General features: G+C 38.6%; 1 protein-coding gene across 1 annotated transcript in view; it reads right to left on the bottom strand.

The window, feature by feature from the left end:
* CATSPERE (catsper channel auxiliary subunit epsilon) overlaps nt 1-25,584 on the bottom strand; it is a gene marked incomplete at its 3' end in the record, with an annotated part of 259,766 nt that overhangs the window by 3,009 nt on the left and 231,173 nt on the right. The window contains exons 20-21 of the mRNA XM_081221981.1: nt 22,473-22,630; nt 4,094-4,147 (exon numbers count right to left, since the gene is read on the bottom strand). Coding sequence (XP_081078107.1) covers nt 4,094-4,147; nt 22,473-22,630 — 212 coding nt within the window. The remainder of the gene's footprint in view (nt 1-4,093; nt 4,148-22,472; nt 22,631-25,584) is intronic.

Raw genomic sequence — 25,584 nt, 5'->3', positions numbered from 1 at the left:
CAGCTCCTACACATTGGGTGAATGAGAAAAACCCACTCACATAAAAACGAGTAGGAGAGACTGAGGCACAATCTCACCCAAACTCCCAGCCCCAGCACAGCAACATACAATGAGGAGGTAACTCACAAATCCTAGCTTCTCCCTAAGGAGATTGGATCCAATATCCAGTACCTCAACTTTTAAAACTTCCACCTGAGGGATGGGACCCCCAAACACCTAGGTCTGAAAGCCAGCTAGGCTTTCATTCATGAGACCCACAAGGCTGTAGCAAACAAATGGGCTCCTGAGGACTCTTGGTGGCTAACCCCCTCTCTCACTCCCCTCTCAGCACAGAGCCAGCAGACTGAAATGCCCATCTCCCAGTCTTTCCATGAAAGAGACCTAGTTGCTTATGTTAAAAGCTGAAATCTGAGGTTTAGTCTCCTAATATAACACAAATCTAGGGGCCAACTGCAATCTTCTTCAGAGACTGGGAAGCTGGTAGATGTCATCTTTGCGCTCTCCCTCTGCCACTCCCTAGGTCACTGGTATCTCCCTGAAATGATGTTGTGCATACTTCTGATGCTCCAGTTTCTACAGCTGCTGCTCAGGGGAACACACCACTTGATCACCTGGCTCTGGTAGCTAGCAGAGCTTATGTTCACCAGTCCCACAGGACTATAACAACTGTTCTTAACTGGCTATTCCCTTAGCGCTCAGCACAGAGGGAAGAGAAAGAAAGGCAACCTTCTGGTCTTTCTCTGAAAGAGGCCTACATGCATACTTTAATGTCCAGCTTCCAGCCAGGCTGCATCTAGGTGCTGACTGAGATCCTCCTCTTCGGGACACTGAGAGGTCTTGGTACACCCTCAACTACTGGGAGACACTAAGCGCTAAGAAGGCAGCTTGGACAATCACAAAGGTTTAAAAGACAAACGACAGCTAGGGCTGGGCTGAACAATAAGTTCCATCTGGGAGAAGTGGCTGTTTTATCTATTGCATAGAAACCAACACAGAAAATCTAGGAAAATGAAGAAACAGAGAAATACATTCCAAACAAAAGAACAAGATAAAACTTCAGAAACATACCTTAATGAAATGGAGATAAGTAATTGACCTGATAGAGTTCAAAATAATGGTCATAAAGATGCTCAGTGAAGTCAGGAGAACAATGCATGAACAAGTGAGAATTTCAACAGAGAGACAGAATATATAAGAAAGTACCAAACAGATTTAGTGCAGGTCAAAGCTATTCTAATGAGAAGTAACTGGTGAAGGTATAACAGAGAAAGCAGGCTGGATGGATTAGCAAAATAAGGATGGAATATAGGGAAATGAGGACTATGAGAGTAAACAAGCCTTTTAAGGAGTTTATCTTGCAGAAAGGTGGTAGCTGGAAGGGGATATAGTTGTTGCTGTTGTTGTTTTATTTGCTTAAAAAACTTGAGGGTGATTAAAAGCCTATTGGAAGGATCTAGTTGTGAGGGAAAGTTGAATATATAGAAGAGAGAAGGAATAATTGATTTGGAATTTTCCTTAGAAAGTGGGAAGGAATAGGGTTCAAGGCATAGGTAGAAGAATTATATTTAAAGAAGATATAGAATGATAGAAAGGGGAGAGAATGGGTATAGATGTTAGTTGGTTTGTATGTTTGGAATCAGAAATAAAGGTCTGATGGCTTCTAATTTCCTGTCTGATGGCTTCTAATTTCTCTGTAAAGGTGAAAAAAAAGTTCATTTGATGATTGTTAAGGAAAGGAGGTCCAAGGAGCAAACTAATTAGATAAGGTCTGAAGCAGTTGTTATGGAGAGTGGAAATACTGGTTGACCAAAGAAAGAAAGTAGGATTTCCGGGTAGTGTTGGCGACGTCTTTGAAGTTGGTGATCAATTTGCCCTGTTGTGTAACTTTCTTTACGGGGCTGCTCAGATGTAATCGCAAAGAAAGAAGGTAGTTGGGGGCTTGCCAGAGGGGGTGCCAAATTCCAGAAAGGTAAGGGAGTACTAGAAAATGTTATTGAAATAATAGACTTTGTTTGAAATGTAAGGAAATAGGAAGTAAAAAAGGAGAGATTGAAACTAGAGGTGGAGGTCCCAATGAGGATGAAGAAGAATTGTAGCAGGTGTAGTTGAATCAGCAAGCTGGGAAGGTCCGAGAATGAGATGTCTGAACTGATGCTTAGGAAGCGGAGAAGTTATGATAGTATTGAGAAGTTATGAGAGTATTGACAGTGTCCAAGGCGTGACTGTGGGAGTGGATGGCCAGAGTGCAGTGCAGGAGGGGGACACCAAGGATTAGGAAAGGCCACGATGGTGGGGCTTGATGTGGAGATGAAAACAGGATGGCATTGAATGAAGGGGAGTTTGGAGAGGAAGCAGCAATGAGGACAGAAAAAGGACGGGGTATAGCAGATTGTATGAACCTCAAAGGGTAAGTGTTTAAAAAAATTGGGGGGGGGGTTGTTTTTGTTCTTTTAGAAGAACCAGAATAAATAATAATCTGGGAGTGGTAATGGTGCTCTGAGGCACAGACAGAGAGCTCAGAGGACAGGATTTAGGTGAGTGTGCTGGTTAAATGGTGGCAACTCCAAAGGACACAGTGGAAACCTTGAGGAAGTGGTTGAGCACTGGGCCAGAAAGCAAAGAAATAGTAAGATCTTTGCCTCCTACAAACTGATCTTCAGCCACTGTTTGCTCATGAAAAGGGTTCTCTTACTAGGAAGATGTTCACCACGAGCTAACTCCTGCTCTGCCTCTGGACCCTTCAGGGCTCAGGCGTAACAGAGACTGACCTGCAGTCACTAACCTAATGGACTATACCCTATGCTGCACCATATTCTCTGGCTGCTAAATTCCAGCTATAGGGGGGCTTCCCTGGTCGCGCAGTGGTTAAGAATCCGCCTGCCAATGCAGGGGACACGAGTTCAAACCCTGGTCCGGGAAGATCCCACATGCCGTGGAGCAACTAAGCCCGTGCACCACAACTAGTGAGCCCACGCTCTAGAGCCCACGAGCCACAACTACTGAGCCTGCATGCCACAACTACTGAAGCCTGTGCACCTAGAGCCCGTGCTCCACAACAAGAGAAGCCACTGCAATGAGAAGCCTGTGCACCACCTGAAGAGTAGCCCCCTGAATGCCGCAACTAGAGAAAAATCCGCATGCAGCAATGAAGACTCAACGCAGCCAAAAATAAATAAATAAATAAATAAATAAATAAATAAATAAAATAAGTTGCATGTTTAAAAAGAAAAATCCAGCTACTGGGAGGTGAGCTGGGGCAAATATGTGAGATCCCCCTTTACTCCCTCCTCTCCTCCCTAACTCACCAACTCCCCCTTCTGTTGGTGGATACTTGGGTGGATGTATGTTCTTAATATTCATCTAAATCAAACATACAAATCTAATGAGAAAGAGAAGTTGCTGCAAAAAGGCTATGCATGTTTCCTAAAGTTTCCTAGAAACCAGGCATGGCTTATCTCATTTGCAGATTATTCACACCATTAACCTCCGATTAGCATAAAAAATTGAGGAGTCAGTAATATTTAAAGTAGGGCCATAAGTAACTTAAGTGTTTGTGGTCCACTCTTGTTTAACATTTTCCAAAACAAAAAGCAACATAGAAACACAGCACAGAGAAGCCGAGTCATCTGCCATCCCAACATTTGTATTAAGACTTTTTACTCTGCTCTTCAAGGAAACTAAAGCTGAGTCCAGGGAAATGCCTTTACTACCCGTTTCCTGTATGTATTGGAATGATGGCCAGTGGTCAAGGGCTGACTCAGGGTCATTGGGGCACAGCCACTGTCTTCTCCCTGTCCCCACCGCTGCAGTCTACCATTTGCCCTTAGGTGGAGTTGAAAGACGCTTTTGATTGGGAAGACAATGGCTGTTGAGGGGGATGAACAAAAGGCGACCCAACTGCAGCAACAATTTTCAGGAATTCCTACTTGCTGTATCCCTGGTTTAGTAGATACATACAATTTTTAGGATGTCACATATAGGACAGAAGCATTAGTGTCCCAGGAAGATAGGGGAGACATGTGTTTCCTTTTCAGCTGCCACTATATCCTTTACAACTTCTCTCATTAAAGCCTGATCAGGCACCAGTCGTTACCTGGGAATCACTCCAAAGGTCTCTATTGCAAATATAGTGGTGAGGTTACAGAAGCTGCAAATTAGAAAAATAATATTAAAGATTAAATTAAATACAGTGTATTACAAGACTTCCTGCACATCTCTATGGTAACAACCAAATCATGTATAATCTTAGTTAAGGTGTCATTTTCTTTTTTCTTTCAAGATAGTTAATAATTTTATTATTTCTAAAAGAAATTTTTATCAAACTGAGCATTACCTTCCACTTTACAGAGAAAAATCTCCACTATAGAGTAAGGAATGAGAATTATTAATGATGAATTATGTAATTTCATTTAAATCACATCTATATGACAAACTATCAAGTCGGTTATTTAGTCTATGAAGAATTTGACATATTTATAAATCAAAGGCCTTTATAATTAAGAAAATTACTATATTTAAATATATACCCCCTTCTTTGTTCTGCTGATAATTTCACTGCAAAATCACGGTTGGCAGACTGACATCAAAGAAGAGTTGCTAAGAATTTTGTTCCCTTAAGAGGACAACTTCACTAATTTCATCAGCCTTTTTTTTTTTGAGTCTTTTTTTAAAATTGAAGTACAGTATAGCTGATTTACAAGGTTGTGTTAATTTCAGTGTAAAGCAAAGTGATTCAGTTATACATATATCTATTCTTTTTCAGGTTCTTTTCCCTTATAGGTTATTATAAAATATCTAGTATAGTTCCTTGTGCTAAACTATAGGTTGGTTGTTGGTTATCTATTTTGTATATAGTAGTGTGTATATGTTAATCCGAACCTCCTAATTTATCCCTCCTGGCTCTTTCCCCTTTGGTAACCATAAATTTGTTTTCTATGTCTGTGAGTCTATTTCTATGTTGTAAATATGTTCATATTTATCTTTTCTTTTTTTCTTTTTTTTTGGATTACACATATAAGTGGTATCAATATATTTTTATTTCTCTGTCTGGCTTACTTCACTTAGTATGATAATCTCTAGGTCCATCCATGTTGCTGCAAATGGATATAACATCTTTATCCATTCATCTGTCAATGGGCATTTAATTTGCTTCCATGTCTTGGCTATTGTAAATAGTGCTGCAGTGAGATTAGGGCACATGTGTCTTTTCAAATTATGGTTTTCTCCAGATATGCCCCCAAGTGGAACTGCTTGATCATATGGTAACTCTATTTTTAGTTTTTAAAGAAACCTCCATACTGTTCTCCATAGTGGCTGTACCAATTTACATTCCCACCAACAGTGCAAGAGGGCTCCCTTTTCTCCACATCCTCTCCAGCATTGTTATTTGTAGACTTTTTGATGATGGCCATTCTGACCAGTGTGAGGTGATACATCAGTGTAGTTTTGATTTGCATTTCTCTGATAATTAGTGATGTTGAACATTTTTTTCACATGCCTATTTGCCATCTGTATGTCTTCTTTGGAGAAATGTCTATTTAGATCTTCTGCTCATTTTTTGATTGGGTTATTTGTTTTTGATATTGAGCTATATGAGCTGTTTGTATATTTTGGAAATTAATGCCTTGTTGCTAGCATTGTTTGCAGGTATTTTCTCCCAGTCTGTAACTTGTCTTTTCATTTCGTCTGTGGTTTCTTTTGCTGTGCAAAAGCTTTTAAGTTTAATTAGGCGCCATTTGCTTATTTTTGGTTTTATTTCTATTATTCTAGGAGATGATCCAAAAACATATTGCTGTGATTTATGTCAAAGAGTGTTCTGCCTATGTTTTTATTTTTTTTGAATTTTATTTATTTTCTTATATAGCAGATTCTTATTAGTTATCCATTTTATACACATCAGTGTATACATGTCAATCCCAATCTCCCAATTCATCCCACCACTACCCCTCCCCCAATGGCTTTGCCCCCTTGGTGTCCATATGTTTGTTCTCTATATCTGTGTCTCAATTTCTGCCCTGAAAACCAGTTCATCTGTACCATTTTTCTAGGTTCCACATATATGTGTTAATATACGATATTTGTTTTTCTCTTTCTGACTTACTTCACTCTGTATGACAGTCTCTAGATGCATCCATGTCTCTACAAATGACTCAATTTCGTTCCTTTTTATGGCTGAGTAATATTCCATTGTATATATGTACCACAATTTCTTTATCTGTTTGTCTGTTGATGGGCATTTAGGTTGCTTCCATGACCTGGCTATTGGACATAGTGTGGCAATGAACGTTGGGGTGCATGTGTCTTTTTGAATTATGGTTTTCTCTGGGTATATGCCCAGCAGTGGGATTGCTGGGTCATATGGTATTCTATTTTCAGTTTTTTAAGGAACCTCCATAATGTTCTCCATAGTGGCTGTATCAATTTACATTACCACCAACAGTGCAAGAGGGTTCCCTTTTCTCCACACCCTCTCCAGCATTTGTTGTTTGTAGATTTTCTGATGATACCCATTCTAACTGGTGTGAGGTGATACCTCATTATAGTTTTCATTTACATTTCTCTAACAATTGGTGATGTTGAGCAGCTTTTCATGTGCCTCTTGGCCATCTGTATGTCTTCTTTGGAGAAATATCTATTTAGGTCTTCTGGTCATTTTTTTTTAACATTTTTTGATTGGGTTGTTTGTTTTTTTAGTATTGAGCTTCATGAGCTGTTTATATATTTTGGAGATTAACCGTTTGTCCATTGATTCATTTGTAAATTTTTTCTCCCATTCTGAGTGTTGTCTTTTCATCTTGTTTGTAGTTACCCTTGCTTTGCAAAAGTTTTAAAGTTTCATTAGGTCCCATTTGTTTATTTTTGTTTTTATTTCCATTATTCTAGGAGGTGGATCAAAAAAGACCTTGCAGTGATTTATGTCAAAGTGTGTTCTTCCTATGTTTTCCTCTAAGAGTTTTATAGTGTCTGGTCTTACATTTAGGTCTCTAATCTATTTTGAGTTTATTTTTGTGTATGGTGTTAGGGAGTGTTCTAATTTCATTCTTTTACATGTAGCTGCCCAGTTTTCCCAGCACCACTTACTGAAGAGACTGTCTTTTCTCCTTTGTATATCCTTGCCTCCTTTGTCATAGATTAGTTGACCATAGGTGCATGGGTTTATCTCTGGGCTTTCTATCCTGTTCCACTGATCTATATTTCTCTTTTTGTGCCAGTACCATAATTTCTTGATTACTGTAGCTTTGTAGTATAGTCTGAAGTCAGGGAGTCTGAGTCCTCCAGCTCGGTTTTCTTCCCTCAAGACTGCTTTGGCTATTCGGGGTTGTTTGTGTCTCCACACAAATTTTAAGACATTTTGTCCTAGTTCTGGAAAAAATGCCACTGGTAATTTGATAGGGATTACATTGAATCTGTAGATTGCTTTGAGTAGTAGAGTCATTTTCACAATATTGATTTTTCCAATCCAAGAACATGGCATATCTCTCCATCTGTTTGTATCATCTTTAATTGCTTTCATCAGTGTCTTATAGTTTTCTGCATACAGGTCTTTTGTCTCCCTAGGTAGGTTTATTCCTAGGTATTTTATTTTTTCTGTTGCAGTGGTAAATGGGAGTGTTTCCTTAATTTCTCTTTCAGATTTTTCATCATTAGTGTATAGGAATGCAAGAGATTTCTGTGCATTAATTTTGTATCCTGCTACTTTACCAAATTCATTGATTAGCTCTAGTAGTTTTCTGGTGGCATCTTTAGGATTCTCCATGTACAGTATCATGTCATCTGCAAACAGTGACAGTTTTATTTCTTCTTTTCCAATTTCTATTCCTTTTATTTCTTTTTCTTCTCTGATTGCCATGGCTAGGACTTCCCAAACGATATTGAATAATAGTGGTGAGAGTGGACATCCTTGCCTTGTTCCAGATCTTAGAGGAAATGCTTTCTGTTTTTCACCATTGAGAATGACGTTTGCTGTGGGTTTGTCATATATGGCCTTTATTATGTTGAGGTAGGTTCCCTCTATGCCCACTTTCTGGAGAGTTTTTATCATAAATTGGTGTTAAATTTTGTCAAAAGCTTTTTCTGCATCTACTGAGATGATCATATGGTTTTTCTTCTTCAATTTGTTAATAAGGTGTAACACATTGATTGATTTGCGAATATTGAAGAATCCTTGCATCCCTGGGATAAATCCCACCTGATCATGGTGTATGATCCTTTTAATGTGTTGTTGGATTCTGTTTCCTAGTATTTTGTTGAGGATTTTTGCATCTATATTCATCAGTGATATTGGTCTGTAATTTTCTTTTTTTGTAGTATCTTTGTCTGGTTTTGGTATCAGGGTGATGGTGGCCTCATAGAATGAGTTTAAGAGTGTTCCTTCCTCTGCAATTTTTTGGAAGTTTGAGAAGGATGGGTGTTAGCTCTTTTCTAAATGATAAAATTCACCTGTGAAGCCATCTGGTCCTGGACTTTTGCTTGTTGGAAGATTTTTTTTTTTCTTTTTGCAGTACACGGGCCTCTCACTGTTGAGACCTCTCCCATTGTGGAGCACAGGCTCTGGACACGCAGGCTCAGCAGCCATGGCTCACGGGCCTAGCCGCTCCATGGCATGTGGGATCTTCCTGGACTGGGGCACAAACCCATGTCCCCTGCATTGGCAGGCGGACTCTCAACCACTGCACCACCAGGGAAGCCCTGTTGGAAGATTTTTAATCACAGTTTCAATTTCATTACTTGTGATTGGTCTGTTCATATTTTCTGTTTCTTCCTGGTTCAGTCTTGGAAGGTTTTACCTTTCTAAGAATTTGTCCATTTCTTCCAGGTTGTCAATTTCATTGGCATAGTGTTGCTTGTAGTAGTCTCTTATGATGCTTTGTATTTCTGCTGTGTCTGTTGTAACTTCTCCTTTTTCATGTCTAATTTTATTGATTTGAGTCCTTTCCCTCTTTTCCTTGATGAGTCTGGTTAATGGTTTATCAATTTTGTTTATCTTCTCAAAGAACCAGCTTTTAGTTTTATTGATCTTTCCTATTGTTTTCTTTGTTTCTATTTCATTTATTTTTGCTCTGATCTTTATGATTTCTTTCCTTCTGCTGACTTTGCGTTTATTTGTTCTTCTTTCTCTAGTTCCTTTAAGGTGTAAAGGAACCTGCATCCCCTAGTTTTTGGATCATCGTGTGTTCATTGTCATTTGTCTCTAGGTAGTTTTTGATTTCCTCTTTGATTTTTCCAGTGATCTCTTGGTTATTTAGTAACCTATTGTTTAGCCTCCATGTTTTTGTGTTTTTTACATTTTTTTCCATGTAATTGATTTCTAATCTCATGGTGCTGTCATCAAAAATGATGCTTGATATGATTTCAATTTTCTTAAATTTACTGAGGCTTGATTTGTATGCCAAGATATGATCTATCCTGGAGAATGTTCCGTGTGCACTTGAGAAGACAGTGTATTCTGTTGTTTTGGGATGGAATGTCCTATAAATATCAATTAATTCCATCCTGTTTAATGTTTCATTTAAAGCTTGTGTTTCCTTATTTATTTTCATTTTGGATGATCTGTCCATTGGTGAAAGTGGGGTGCTAAAGTCCCGTACTATGATTGTGTTACAGTCGATTTCCACTTTTATGGTTGTTAGCATTTGCCTTATGTATTGAGGTGCTCCTATGTTGGGTGCATAAGTAATTACAATTGTTATATCTTCTTTTTGGATTGATCCCTTGATCATCATGTAGTGTCCTTCTTTGTCTCCTTTAACAGTCTTTATTTTAAAGTCTACTTTGTCTGATATGAGAATTGTTACTCCAGCTTTCTTTTGATTTCCATTTGCATGGAATATCTTTTTCCATCTCCTCACTTTCAGTCTGTATGTGTCCCTAGGTCTGAAGTGGGTCTCTTGTAGACAACATATGTATGGGTTTTGTTTTTGTATCCATTCAGCAAACCTGTGTCTTTGGTTGGAGCATTTAATCCATTCACGTTTAAGGTAATTATTGATATGTATGTTCTTATGACCATTTTTAAATTGTTTTGCGTTTGTTTTTGTAGACCCTATCTTCTCTTGTGTTTCTCACTTAGAGAAATTCCTTTAGCATTTTTTGTAGAGCTGGTTTTGCTTGTCTGTAAAGCTTTTGATTTCTCCATCAAATCTGAATGAGAACCTTGCTGGGTAGAGTAATCTTGGTTGTAGGTTCTTCCATCACTTTAAATATGTCATGCCACCCCCTTCTGGCTTGTAGAGTTTCTGCCAAGAAATCCGCTAACCTTATGGGAGTTCCCTTGTATGTTATTTGTCATTTTTCCCTTGCTGCTTTCAATAATTTTTCTTTGTCTTTTATTTTTGCCAATTTGATTACTATGTGCCTTGGCGTGTTTCTCCTGGGTTTATCCTGTATTGGACTCTCTGCGCTTCCTGGACTTGGGTGGCTATTTCCTTTCCCATGTTAGGGAAATTTTCGACTATAATCTCTTCAAATATTTTCTCAGCTCCTTTCTCTCTCTCTTCTCCTTCTGTGACCCCTATAATGCGAATGTTTTTGCGTTTAATGTTTTTCCAGAGGTCTCTTAGGCTGTCTTCATTTCTTTTCATTCTTTTTTCTTTATTCTGTTCTGCAGCAGTGAATTCCACCATTCTGTCTTCCAGGTCACTTATCCGTTCTTCTGCCTCAGTTATTCTGCTATTGATTCCTTCTAGTGTAGTTTTCATTTCAGTTATTGTATTGTTCATCTCTGTTTGTTCTTTAATTCTTCTAGGTCTTTGTTAAACATTTCTTGCATCTTCTCGATCTTTACCTCCATTATTTTTCCGAGGTCCTGGATCATCATCACTATCATTATTCTGAATTCTTTTTCTGGAAGGTTGCTTATCTCCATTTCATTTCGTTGTTTTTCTGGGGTTTTATCATGTTCCTTCATCTGGTACATAGCCCTCTGCCTTTTCATCTTGTCTATCTTTCTGTGAATGTGGTTTTTGTTCCATGGGCTGCTGGATTCTAGTTCTTCTTGCTTCTGCTGTCTGCACTCTGGTGGATGAGGCTATCTAAGAGGTTTGTGCAAGTTTCCTGATGGAAGGGACTAGTGGTGGGTAGAGCTGCATGTTGCTCTGGTGGGCAGAGCTCAGTAAAACTTTAGTCTGCTTGTCTGCTGATGGGTCAGGCTGGGTTCCCACCCCGTTGGTTGTTTGGCCTGAGGCAACCCAACAGTGGAGCTTATCCTGGCTCTTTGGTGGGGCTAACGGTGGATCTGGGAGGGCTTACTCCAAGGAGTACTTCCCAGAACTTCTGCTGCCAGTGTCCTTGTCCTCATGGTGAGACACAGCCACCCTCCACCTCTTCAGGAGACCATCCAGCAGGTGGTCTGGCTCAGTCTCCTATGGGTCACTGCTCTTTCCCCTGGGTCCTGATGTGCACACTACTCTCTGTGTGCCCTCCAAGAGTGGAGTCTCTGTTTCCCCCAGTCCTGTCAAAGTCCTGCAATCAAATCCTGCTAGCCTTCAAAGTCTGGTTCTCTAGGAATTCCTCCTCCTGTTGCCAGACCCCCTAGGTTGGGAAGCCTGATGTGAGCCTCAGAACCTTCGCTCCAGTGGGTGGACTTCTGTGGAATAAATGTTCTCCAGTTTGTGTGTCACCCACCCAGCAGTTATGGGATTTGATTTTATTGTGATTGTGCCCCTCCTACCATCTCACTGTGGCTTCTCCTTTGTCTTTGGATGTGGGATATCTTTTCTGGTGAGTTCCAGTGTCTTCCTATTGATGATTGTTCAGCAGTTAGTTGTGATTCTGGTGCTCTTGCAAGAGAGAGTGAGAGCACGTCCTTCTACTCTGCTGTCTCGAACCAATCTCCCTTCCTATGTTTTCTTCTAGGAGTTTTACAGTATCCAGTCTTACATTTAGGTCTTTAATCCATTTTGGGTTTATTTTTGTGTATGGTGTTAGAGAATGTTCTAATTTCATTATTTTACAGGTAACTATCCAGTTTTCCCAGCACCACTTATTGAAGAGACTGTCTTTTTTCCATTGTATATTATTGCCTCCTTTGTCATAGATTAGTTGACCATAGGTGTGTGGGTTTACCTCTGGGCTTTCTATCCTTTTCCACTGATCTATATTTCTCTTTTTGTGCCAGTACCATACTGTCTTGATTACTGTAGCTTTGTAGTATGATCTGAAGTCAGGGAGCCTGATTCTGCCAGCTCCATTTTTCTTTCTCAATATTGCTTTGGCTAATCCGGATCTTTTGTGTTTCCATACAAATTGTAAAATTTTTTGTTCTAATTCTGTGAAAAATACCATTGATAATTTGATAGGGATTGCATTGAATCTGTAGATTGTCTAGGGTAGTATAGTCATTTTGACAATATTGACTCTTCCAATCCAAGAACACACTATATTTATCTGTTTGTATCATCTTTGATTTCTTTCATCAGTATCTTATAGTTTTGAGAGTACAGGTGTTTTGCCTCCTTAGGTAGGTTTATCCCTAGGTATTTTACCTCTCATAATTTAGCATATTGCTTGGAATGAGACAGGATGAGGATGTAACTAAATAAACATTAATAATATGATTTTACCTATCTTCGTGTGGGAGAAGAGACAGGAAAAGAACTTAGTTTTATTAAGTCCTTGCTATGTGCCCAGCAATGTTAGTGATTTTTACCCAGGTTCTTCATTTAATCCTCAGGATACTATAAGATAGCTATTACTGACTCATTTCACAGATAAATAAGCTCAAAGAGACTAAACAATTTGCTTAAGACTAGATGTTACTAGTGGCAAAATTAGGACTCAAACCAAAATAGACTCTCTAGCATAATGTTCTCAAGGTCCATCACTGTTGTCTCAAGTGGTAAGATTTCCTTCTTTTTATGGCCAGATAATATTCCATACCACATTTTCTTTGTCCATTCATCCACCCTTGGACACTTATGTTATTTCCATATACTGGCAATTGTAAATAATGCTGCAATGAACATGCGGGTATACATATCTTTTTAAGTTAGTGTTTTTGTTTTCTTTAGATAAATACATAGGTGTGGAATAGTTGGATCATATGGTAGTTCTATATTTAATATTTTGGGGAACCTCCATATTGTTTTCCATAGTAGCTGCATAAATTTACATTCCCACCAACAGTGCACAAGTGTTCCCTTTTCTTCACATCCTCATCAACACTTATCTCTTGTCTTTTTGATAATAGCCATTCTAACAGGTGGTTTTGATTTGTATTTCTCTGATGATTACTGATGTTGGGCACCCTTTTATGTACCCATTTCATGTATGTCTTCTTTGGAAAAATGTCTCATCAGGTCCTTGGCCCATTTTTAAATTGTTTTGTGTTTTTTTTTTGATATTGAGTAGTATGAGTTCTTTATATATTTAGATATTAACCCCTTATCAGATATATGATTTGTAAATATTTTCTCCCATTCTGTAGGTTGCCTTTTCATTTTGTTGATGGTTTCCTTTGTTGTGCAGAAGCTTTTTAGCTTGATGTAGTCCCACATGTTTATTTTTGCTTTTGTTGCCTTTGCTTTTGGTGTCAAATAAAAACAAATTGCTGCAAAGACTGACATCAGGGAGCTTACCACCTATGTTTTCTTCTAGGAATTTTATGGTTTCAGGGCTTATGTTCAAGTTTTTAATCCACTTGGAGTTAATTTTTTTATGGTGTTAGATAGTGGTCCAGTATCAATCTTTCACAGGTGGCTGTCCAATTTTCCCAACACCATTTATTGAAGAGACTGTCCTTTCCCCACTATATATTCTTGGCACTTTTGTCATAAATTAAGTGACTGTATATGTGTGAGTTACTTTCCAGGGATTTCTATTTTGTCCCATTGATCTATGTGTCTATTTTTATGTCAGTACCATACTGTTTCGATTACTGGAGCTTTGCAATATAGTTTGGAATCAGGGAGTGTGACGCTTCCAACTTTGGTCTTCTTTCTTAAGACTGCTTTGGAGACTTCCGGGTAAGATGGCAGAAGAGTAAGACGCGGAGATCACCTTCCTCCCCACGGATACACCAGAAATACAGCTACACGTGGAACAACTCCTACAGAACACCTACTGAACGCTGGCAGAAGACCGCAGACCTCCCCAAAGGCAAGAAACTCCCCACATACCTGGGTAGGGCAAAGCGGAGAGATTCCCGCACAGAGGATCGGTGCCGAGCGGCACTCAACAGCCCGAGGGGCTTGTCTGCTCGCCCGCTGGGGCGGGTGGTGCTGGAAGCTGAGGCTCGGGCTTCGGTCAGAGCGCAGGGAGAGGACTGGGGCTGGCGGAGAGAACTCAGCCTGAAGGGGGCTAATGTGCCACAGCTAGCCGGCAGGGAGTCCGGGAAAACTCTGGAGCTGCCGAAGAGGCAAGAGACTTTTTCTTCCCTCTTAGTTTCCTGGTGCGCGAGGAGAGGGGATTAAGAGCGCTGCTTAAAGGGGCTCCACAGACGGGCGCGAGTCACGACTGAAAGCGCGGAGCCCAGTGACGGGCGTGGGACGCTGGGGCTGCTGCTGCCGCCGCCAAGAAGCCTGTGTGCGAGCGCAGGTCACTGTCCACACCACCCTTCCGGGAGCCTGTGCAGCCAGCCACTGCCGGGGTCCCGGGATCCAGGGGCGGCTTCCCTGGGAGAACGCACGGTGCGCCTCGGGCTGGTGCAACGTCACGTCGACCTCTGCCGCTGCAGGCTCGCCCCGCACTCCGTGCCCCTCCCTCCCGCCCGGCCTGAGTGACCCAGAGTCCCCGAAGAGGCTGCTCCTTTAACCCTGTCCTGTCTGAGCGAAGAACAGATGCCCTCTGGCGACCTACACGCAGAGGCGGGGCCAAATCCAAAGCTGAGACCCAGGAGCTGTGAGAACAAAGAAGAGAAAGGGAAACCTCTCCCAGCAGCCTCAGAAGCAGCGGATTAAAGCTCCACAATCAACTTGATGTACCCTGCATCTGTGGAATACATGAATAGACAACAAATCATCCCAAATTGAGGAGCCAGGAGTCAGTGCTGTGCCTCTGAGGTGGGAGAGCCAACTTCAGGACACTGGTCCACAAGAGACCTCCCAGCTCCACATAATATCAAACGGCGAAAATCTTCCAGAGATCTCCATCTCAACACCAGCACCCAGCTTCACTCAACGACCAGCAAGCTACAGTGCTGGACACCCTATGCCAAACAACTAGCAAGACAGAAACACAACGCCACCCATTAGCAGAGAGGTGGCCTAAAATCATAAAAAGTCCGCAGACACCCCAAAACACACCACCAGTCGTGGACCTGCCCACCAGAAAGACAAGATCCAGCCTCATCCACCAGAACACAGGCACTAGTCCCCTCCACCAGGAAGCCTACACAACCCACTAAACCAACCTTAGCCACTGGGGACAGCCACCAAAAACAACGGGAACTACGAACCTGCAGCCTGCAAAAAGGAGACCCCAAACACAGTAACATAAGCAAAATGAGAAGACAGAAAAACACACAGCAGGAGAAGGAGCAAGATAAAAACCCACCAGACCTAACAAATGAAGAGGTAATAGGCAGTCTACCTGAAAAAGAATTCAGAATCATGATGGTAAAGATGATCCAAGATTCTATTTCCCAGATCCAAAATCTTGGAAATAGAATAGACAAAATGCAAGAAACAGTTAACAAGGACCTAGAAGAACTAAAGATGAATCAAGCATTGATTAAAAACACAATAAATGAAATAAAAAATACTCTAGATGGGATCAATAGCAGAATAACTGAGGCAGAAGAACGGATAAGTGAGGTAGAAGATAAAATAGTGGAAATAACTGCTGCAGAGCAAAATAAAGAAAAAAGACTGAAAAGAACAGAGGACAGTCTCAGAGACCTCTGGGACAACATTAAACGCACCAACATTCGAATTATAGGGGTTCCAGAAGAAGAAGAGAAAAAGAAAGGGACTGAGAAAATATTTGAAGAGATTATAGTTGAAAACTTCCCTAATATGGGAAAGGAAATAGTTAATCAAGTCCAGGAGGCACAGAGAGTCTCATACAGAAAAAATCCAAGGAGAAATACGCCAAGACACATATTAATCAAGCTGTCAAAAATTAAACACAAAGAAATCATATTAAAAGCAGCAAGGGAAAAGCAACAAATAACACACAAGGGAATCCCCATCAGGATAACAGCTGATCTCTCAGCAGAAACTCTACAAGCCAGAAGGGAGTGGCAGGACATAATTAAAGTGATGAAGGAGAAAAACCTGCAACCAAGATTACTCTACCCAGCAAGGATCTCATTCAGATTTGATGGAGAAATTAAAACGTTTACAGACAAGCAAAAGCTGAGAGAGTTCAGCACCACCAAACCAGCTTTACAACAAATGCTAAAGGAACTTCTCTAGGCAAGAAACACAACAGAAGGAAAAGACCTACAATAACGAACCAAAAACAATTAAGAAAATGGGAATAGGAACATACATATCGATAATTACCTTAAATGTAAATGGACTAAATGCTCCCACCAAAAGACACAGATTGGCTGAATGGATACAAAAACAAGACCCATATATATGCTGTCTACAAGAGATCCACTTCAGACCTAGAGACACATACAGACTGAAAGTAAGGGGATGGAAAAAGATATTCCATGCAAATGGAAACCAAAAGAAAGCTGGAGTAGCAATTCTCATATCAGACAAAATAGACTTTAAAATAAAGACTACTAGAAGAGACAAAGAAGGACACTACATAATGATCAAGGAATCGATCCAAGAAGAAGATATAACAATTGTAAATATTTATGCACCCAACATAGGAGCACCTCAATACATAAGGCAAATACTAACAGCCATAAAAGGAGAAATCGACAGTAACACAATCATAGTAGGGGACTTTAACACCCCACTTTCACCAATGGACAGATTATCCAAAATGAAAATAAATAAGGAAACACAACCTTTAAATGATACATTAAACAAGATGGACTTAATTGATATTTATAGGACATTCCATCCAAAAACAACAGAATACACATTTTTCTCAAGTGCTCATGGAACATTCTCCAGGATAGATCATATCTTGGGTCACAAATCAAGCCTTGGTAAATTTAAGAAAATTGAAATTGTATCAAGTATCTTTTCTGACCACAATGCTATGAGACTAGATATCAATTACAGGAAAAGAGCTGTAAAAAATACAAACACATGGAGGCTAAACAATACACTACTTAATAACGAAGTGATCACTGAAGAAATCAAAGAGGAAATAAAAAAATACCTAGAAACAAATGGCAATGGAGACACGACGACCCAAAACCTATGGGATGCAGCAAAAGCAGTTCTAAGAGGGAAGTTTATAGCAATACAATCCCACCTTAAGAAACAGGAAACATCTCGAATAAACAACCTAACCTTGCACCTAAAGCAATTAGAGAAAGAAGAACAAAAACATCCCAAAGTTAGCAGAAGGAAAGAAATCATAAAAATCAGATCAGAAATAAATGAAAAAGAAATGAAGGAAACGATAGCAAAGATCAATAAAGCTAAAAGCTGGTTCTTTGAGAATATAACAAAATTGATAAACCATTAGCCAGACTCATCAAGAAAAGAAGGGAGAAGACTCAAATCAATAGAATTAGAAATGAAAAAGGAGAAGTAACAACTGACACTGCAGAAATACAAAAGATCATGAGAGTTTACTATAAGCAACTCTATGCCCATAAAATGGACAACCTGGAAGAGATGGACAAATTCTTAGAAATGCACAACCTGCCAAGACTGACTCAGGAAGAAATAGAAAATATGAACAGACCAATCACAAGCACTGAAATTGAAGCTGTGATAAAAAATCTTCCAACAAACAAAAGCCCAGGACCAGATGGCTTCACAGGTGAATTCTATCAAGCATTTAGAGAAGAGCTAACACCTATCCTTCTCAAACTCTTCCAAAATATAGCAGAGGGGGGAACACTCCCAAACTCATTCTACGAGGCCACCATCACCTTGATACCAAAACCAGACAAGGATGTCACAAAGAAAGAAAACTACAGGCCAATATCACTGATGAACATAGATGCAAAAATCCTCAACAAAATACTAGCAAACAGAATGCAACAGCACATTAAAAGGATCATACACCATGATCAAGTGGGGTTTATTCCAGGAATGCAAGGATTCTTCAATATACGCAAATCAATCAACGTGATACACCATATTAACAAATTGAAGGAGAAAAACCATATGATCATCTCAATAGATGCAGAGAAAGCTTTCGACAAAATTCAACACCCATTTATGATAAAAACCCTGCAGAAAGTAGGCATAGAGGGAACTTTCCTCAACATACTAAAGGCCATATATGACAAACCCACAGCCAGCATCGTCCTCAATGGTGAAAAACTGAAACCATTTCCACTAAGATCAGGAACAAGACAAGGTTGCCCACTCTCACCACTCTTATTCAACCTAGTTTTGGAAGTTTTAGCCACAGCAATCAGAGAAGAAAAGGAAATAAAAGGAATCCAAATCGGAAAAGAAGAAGTCAAGCTGTCACTGTTTGCAGATGACATGATACTATACATAGAGAATCCTAAAGATGCTACCAGAAAACTAATAGAGCTAATCAATGAATTTGGTAAAGTTGCAGGATACAAAATTAATGCACAGAAATCTCTGGCATTCCTATATAGTAATGATGAAAAATCTGAAAGTGAAATCAAGGAAACACTCCCATTTACCACTGCAACAAAAAGAATAAAATATCTAGGAATAAACCTACCTAAGGAGACAAAAGACCTGTATGCAGAAAATTATAAGACACTGATGAAAGAAATTAAAGATGATACAAATAGATGGAGAGATGTACCATGTTCTTGGATTGGAAGAATCAACATTGTGAAAATGACTCTACTACCCAAAGCAATCTACAGATTCAATGCAATCCCTATCAAACTACCACTGGCATTTTTCACAGAACTAGAGCAAAAAATTTCCCAATTTGTATGGAAACACAAAAGACCCTGAATAGCCAAAGCAATCTTGAGAACGAAAAATGGAGCTGGAGGAATCAGGCTCCCTGACTTCAGACTATACTACAAAGCTACAGTAATCAAGACAGTATGGTACTGACACAAAAACAGAAAGATAGATCAATGGAACAGGATAGAAAGCCCAGAGATAAACCCACGGACATATGGTCACCTTATCTTTGATAAAGGAGGCAGGAATGTACAGTGGAGAAAGGACAGTCTCTTCAATAAGTGGTGCTGGGAAAACTGGATAGGGACATGTAAAAGTATGAGATTAGATCACTCCCTAACACCATACACAAAAATAAGCTCAAAATGGATTAAAGACCTAAATGTAAGGCCAGACACTATCAAACTCTTAGAGGAAAACATAGGCAGAACACTCTATGACATAAATCACAGCAAGATCCTTTTTGACCCACCTCCTAGAGAAATGGAAATAAAGACAAAAATAAACACATGGGACCTAATGAAACTTCAAAGCTTTTGCACATCAAAGGAAACCATAAACAAGACCAAAAGACAACCCTCAGAATGGGAGAAAATATTTGCCAATGAAGCAACTGACAAAGGATTAATCTCCAAAATTTATAAGCAGCTCATGCAGCTCAATAACAAAAAAACAAACAACCCAATCCAAAAATGGGCAGACGACCTAAATAGACATTTCTCCACAGAAGATATACAGACTGCCAACAAACACATGAAAGGATGCTCAACATCTTTGCTCATTAGAGAAATGCAAATCAAAACTACAATGAGATATCATCTCACACCAGTCAGAATGGCCATCATCAAAAAATCTAGAAACAATAAATGCTGGAGAGGGTGTGGAAAAAAAGGAACACTCTTGCACTGCTGGTGGGAATGTGAACTGGTACAGCCACTATGGAGAACGGTATGGAGGTTCCTTAAAAAACTACAAATAGAACTACCATATGACCCAGCAATCCCACTGCTGGGCATATACCCTGAGAAAACCATAATTCAAAAAGAGACATGTACCAAAATGTTCATAGCAGCCCTATTTACAATAGCCTGGAGATGGAAACAACCTAAGTGTCCATCATCGGATGAATGGATAAAGAAGATGTGGCACATATATACAATGGAATATTACTCAGCCATAAAAAGAAATGAAATTGAGCTATTTGTAATGAGGTGGATGGACCTAGAGTCTGTCATACAGAGTGAAGTAAGTCAGAAAGAGAAAGACAAATACTGTATGCTGACACATATATATGGAATTTAAGAAAAAAAATGTCATGAAGAACATAGGGGTAAGACAGGAATACAGACACAGACCTACTAGAGAATGGACTTGAGGATATGGGGAGGGGGAAGGTTAAGCTGTGACAAAGTGAAAGAGTCGCATGGACATATATACACTACCAAGCGTAAGGTAGATAGCTAGTGGGAAGCAGCCGCATAGCACAGGGAGATCAGCTCGGTGCTTTGTGACCGCCTGGAGGGGTGGGATAGGGAGGGTGGAAGGGAGACGCAAAAGGGATGGGATATGGTAACATATGTATATGTATAACTGATTAAATTTGTTATAAAGCAAAAAAAAAAAAAAGACTGCTTTGGTTTTTTGGGGTCTTTTGCAGTTCCATACATATTTCAGGATAGTTTCTTCTATTTCTGTGAAAAATGTCATTGGAATTTTGATAGGGATTGCTTTGAATCTGCAGATTGCTTGGGTAATATGGAACTTTTTTTTATCCTCATTTTTTTCTTTTATTTGAGGAGTTTTATGCTCAACTTCTTTTCTCATCACCCTCAATTCTTTCACTGTGGGTATCTCCTAAAAGCTCTTTTCTTCTCGTAAGTCAGTTAACTTATGTGTGCTCATGGAATCATTATAGAAGATGCCCACATTTGTGTTTTCAAAACTCTTTATCATCAGCTATTCCCTCCAACTCAAGGCCCAAATTAAAAATTTTAACTGTTTATAGGACATCTTCACTCAGATATGTCACTGTCCTCTCAAATGTAAAGTCAGAACTCTTAGAAAAAGAAAGACCTCAAAGAAAAACTACCTCAGTATCTACTGTGGTGAAAGAAAATACCATAATTTTTAATCACCTAGTCTCGAAAACTTGAGACCATATCAGTTCCTTCTTTTCCTTCATTTGCCACACAATATCAATATAATATCTCTTTTCCTGATAAATATTTACTACACTTTTTCCTTTCTTTCCACTCCTCCTGCCAAAGGGCTTCCTTTGACCCTTGTCTTGTTAATTCCACTCGTCTCATATATCTGCAATTTATTTTCCTTTTATAAGATCCTTTATTCTCAGGCTAATTTTCCTAAAACTATACTCTCATCACAACACTCCCCTAGTAAAAATACTAAAGAAGCTCTCTAGGACATGGTTTGAAATTGAATTCAACATTATGAATTCCCTCGAATTAGTCTGCACCTTTTGTTTTTTACCTCCCTCACTCAAGGTATTTTCCACTTTCTTTCATAACTCCACAAGCCATAGACAATATGTTAATATTCAGCTCCATTCCATTATTAGTGTGATTTCTTTCATCTGAAGGGTCTATCTTAGTTCTCTGGCAATATAAATTCTTAATGCTCCTTGTCCTCCAGGAAGTTTTCTCCTGATGCTCAAGATAGCATTGATTTTTTTCCCATCTCTGAATTATTATTATGCTTATCAATAATACAAATAATTATATTTGAAAAATATATCATGTGTTCGCTCTGATTTAACCTCCCTTGGTTTTATGTGTAACCTCCACTCCTCCTTCCCCAACTAGTTTAATTACAAGCATCTTAAAGGCTGAGATTATCCTTATGCTCTATTTGCATCTATCATAGCAATGAAACATAGTAAAGCACTCAGAATGTAATTGTGAATCAATTAATTTAATTAATGTTTAACATGAAATCTTATCTCCCACTCCCATAGAATGTTTAACAGGATTGTTCCAAAATGAAAAAACAAATATGACAGGCATACCTCGGAGATGTGGGTTCAGTTTCAAACCACCACAATAAAATGAATACTGCAATAAAGTGAGTCACACAAACTTTTTGCTTTCCCAGTGGGTATAAAAGTTATTTTTACACTATACTGTAGTCTATTAAGTGTGCAATAGCATTATGTCTAAAAAAAGACTGTGCATACTTTAATTAAAAAATACTTTATTTCTCAAAAAATGCTAACCATCATCAGAGCCTTCAACAAATCATAATCTTTTTGCTGGTGGAGGGTTTGAAATATTGCAAGAATTACTAAAATGTGACACAGAGACATGAAGTGAGCAAATGCTGTTAGAAAAACGGCGCTGATTAACCTGCTTGACCAAGGGTTGCTACAAACCTTCAATTTGTAAATTGAAGCACAATAAAGTGAGGCATAATAAAATGAGGTATGCCTTTAATTGGATAGCTGGGTGGTATCAAATTAAATCAAGAAAATAAAAATTTAATTTTTAGGAACTAATGCTAAAACTATTATAATGGAATATTTATATTCACCTATAGTTTGGATCCAGGATCTTCACACGAAACACATACATTCCGGAATGGTCCAAGGGCCAAACTAAATGGTTATGGTTAGACTTGTTGATAATCTCATATGGTTGATTTAAGTCTCCTGGTTTTCCAATAGCATAAGAAAAACAGTGCTTATAGTTCTGAGTAGAAAACAAAGACAAAAACCTTAAGGTCATTAGCTGACTTTAATATACAAAATTATATACTCATATTTATTTTGGAAAATTATTTAGAGATATAATAGTTATTCCTATCTCTTCTATCATTTTAGTGTAGTATAGTATTTTTAGAGGCTATCTTGGGTTAAAGTTTGTTAAAAAGTGAAGCTTAGTGAAAGAAAATGCTGTGTTTATTTATTTGCAAACAATAATACATTAGGGTGTTGAGAATCTGTAAGCATTTAATTTCCCTAAATTGAAAACCACAAAATACTTCAAGGATGCTTAATTTGGGACAGACACTATTTTGATCATAAGGTATGGATACAGTAGTCAAATCTTCCCCTAAGACTTTTATTTATCCCCATTGCCACTACTGTCTCTCTGTGGGTCTCATTTATTTATCTCCTGTTCCCTTCTTAAAAAGCATAAACACTATATATTTTTAAAGTCACTTTATTAAAGCTAAGGTAATAAAATAAAATCCTAAAATAATACATGGCATTTCTTCTGGATTCTTGTAGGTCCTGTATGCTTTCACACCCTACTTAAAGTCTTGCTTGTCTCTCTGTCATGCATTCTCAGTGAGGCTGAATTCTTTCTATAGCTTTTGAGTGAGTAACTCCCATTTATTCAAGTGGTATTTATTTCTTGTTCTTTCCTTCATGTTCTCCCTACATTTTGACATTTTTCAATGTGCAGATATTGTATTCTTTCTTAACTCTACTTGGTTTTGGAGATAATCAGGACAGTTCATATAGTTCCCTTATTTGGCTATGTGATCTGGTGTACATAGAAGTCCCTTCTATAGCTCTCTCATTTTACCTTTTTTATATATATACTCCAGTATTTACCCTCTTGTTTGAGAATTATTTTTTGAAGGTGAATATTGCCTTCACACTGAAAATTCCTCTACTTTCCTTCTTAACAGGTCATTTTCTTTTACATAGGAGAATCATTCCATAATTATATTTTAATTATAAGTCCCATCCCTAAAACTCTTAACGATTTTTTACAATTTCATGAAGTGTTACTGTATGACTTGATAAACTGCAAAATAATTCTTCTATCTCTCTCCTTTATCACATTTACTATTATTTCTTCCTTTTGTCTACCTTTCTACTACTGCACTCTCTGGCACATTTATAAAGCAATATGTTAGGTGTAGATTAATGAAAAACAAGTAAGAGACTCATCATTATTATTTTTTTCTTTTGAACATCAAAAAATTCATTTCTGCCTTTATTTGTATGTAAGTACTTGTTTATCTTTGAGATATAACTGACCTATAACATTATATTAATTCCAGGTGTACCACGTAATAATTTCAATATTTGTATATAGTGCGAAATGATAACCACAATATGTCTAGTTAACATCTATCACCATACATAGTTACAATTGTTTTCTTATGATGGGAACTTCTAAGATCTGCTCTCTTAGCAACTTTCAAATATACAATACAGTATTATTAACTACAATCACCATGCTGTACATTGCACGCCGATGACATTTATTTTATAACTGTAAGTTTGTACCTTTTGACCACCTTCACCCATTTCACCCCCACCTGTGGCAACCAATCATTTTTTGATGTACCCTAACTTGAAAACATGATATGTCTTCTTCTTATTATTTTTTTGTTGGTGGAGTTTCTTGTAGGCCAACACGGGCCTGGGAACTTCTTGTTCTACCAAGTGAGTTAATACATGAAACCATGAACTTAATTGAAAGAATATGTGGCACATACTAAATAGGTGCAGGAACTGGACACATATCCTCACAGCAATGTATTGCTGATAAGGACACATTCATCTTCTATCATTACATGTATTTTTTGTGTATAGACACCTGGGAATATTTATATTGTTTCCAACTTTCTACCTAGTTATTTCCTAATGTGAAAGATGATTCCCACTGATTTTTGCTCCTATTTTTGTGTCATGCCTGATATTTCCTATTGTAGCAGCAGACTTTTTTTTCCCAATTATTGTGTTTTTCCCTTTTCTTTTTAAGTTGAAAGCCCACTTGATCAAGCTGTATAGCCTCTAAGAAAACACATCAGCCCTGGCCTCATGAATTACAATTCTTTTTTTTTTTAACATCTTTATTGGAGTATAATTGCTTTACAATGGTGTGTTAGTTTCTGCTTTATAACAAAGTGAATCAGCTATACATATACATATATCCCCATACCTCCTCCCTCTTGTGTCTACCTCCCACCCTCCCTATCCTATCCCTCTAGATGGTCACAAAGCACCGAGCTGATCTCCCTGTGTTATGTGGCTGCTTCCCACTAGCTATCTATTTTACGTTTGGTAGTATATATATGTCCATGCCACTCTCTCACTTAGTCCCATCTTACCCTTCCCCCTCCCCATGTCCTCAAGTCCATTCTTTATGTCTGCATCTTTATTCTTGTCCTGCCCCTAGGTTTTTCAGAACCTTTTTTTTAGATTCCATATATATGTGTTAGCATGCGGTGTTTGTTTTCCTATTTACAATAGCCAGGACATGGAAGCAACCTAAATGTCCATTGACAGATGAATGGATAAAGAAGATGTGGCACATATATACAATGGAATACTACTCAGCTATAAAAAGAAACGAAATTGAGTTATTTGTAGTGAGGTGGATGGACCTAGAGTCTGTCATACAGAGTGAAGTAAGTCAGAAAGAGAAATACAATTCATCTTTAGCCAAGGACTTCTCGGATTACTATGTCAGTCATGTCCAGAAACTCAACTCACAACCTGAGTTATAAGTATGTAGCCAGCCATTCATAACCCACATTCTCCCTCTCCTTCTCAAACTCCAACATTAACTTGGAAGAACCTGTGAAAATGCCACTTTGGTTTATGAGTCCTTCAGATTTTCTCTTGAGAATTTACAGTCTCTAGAGCTACTTTGCAGATTTTTATGCAAGTGTCATTCAT

This window comes from Mesoplodon bidens (genome assembly GCF_964165515.1).
Source record: "Mesoplodon bidens genome assembly, chromosome: 2".
Classification (NCBI taxonomy): domain Eukaryota; kingdom Metazoa; phylum Chordata; class Mammalia; order Artiodactyla; family Ziphiidae; genus Mesoplodon; species Mesoplodon bidens.
This window is presented reverse-complemented; position numbering and strand designations above follow the sequence as displayed.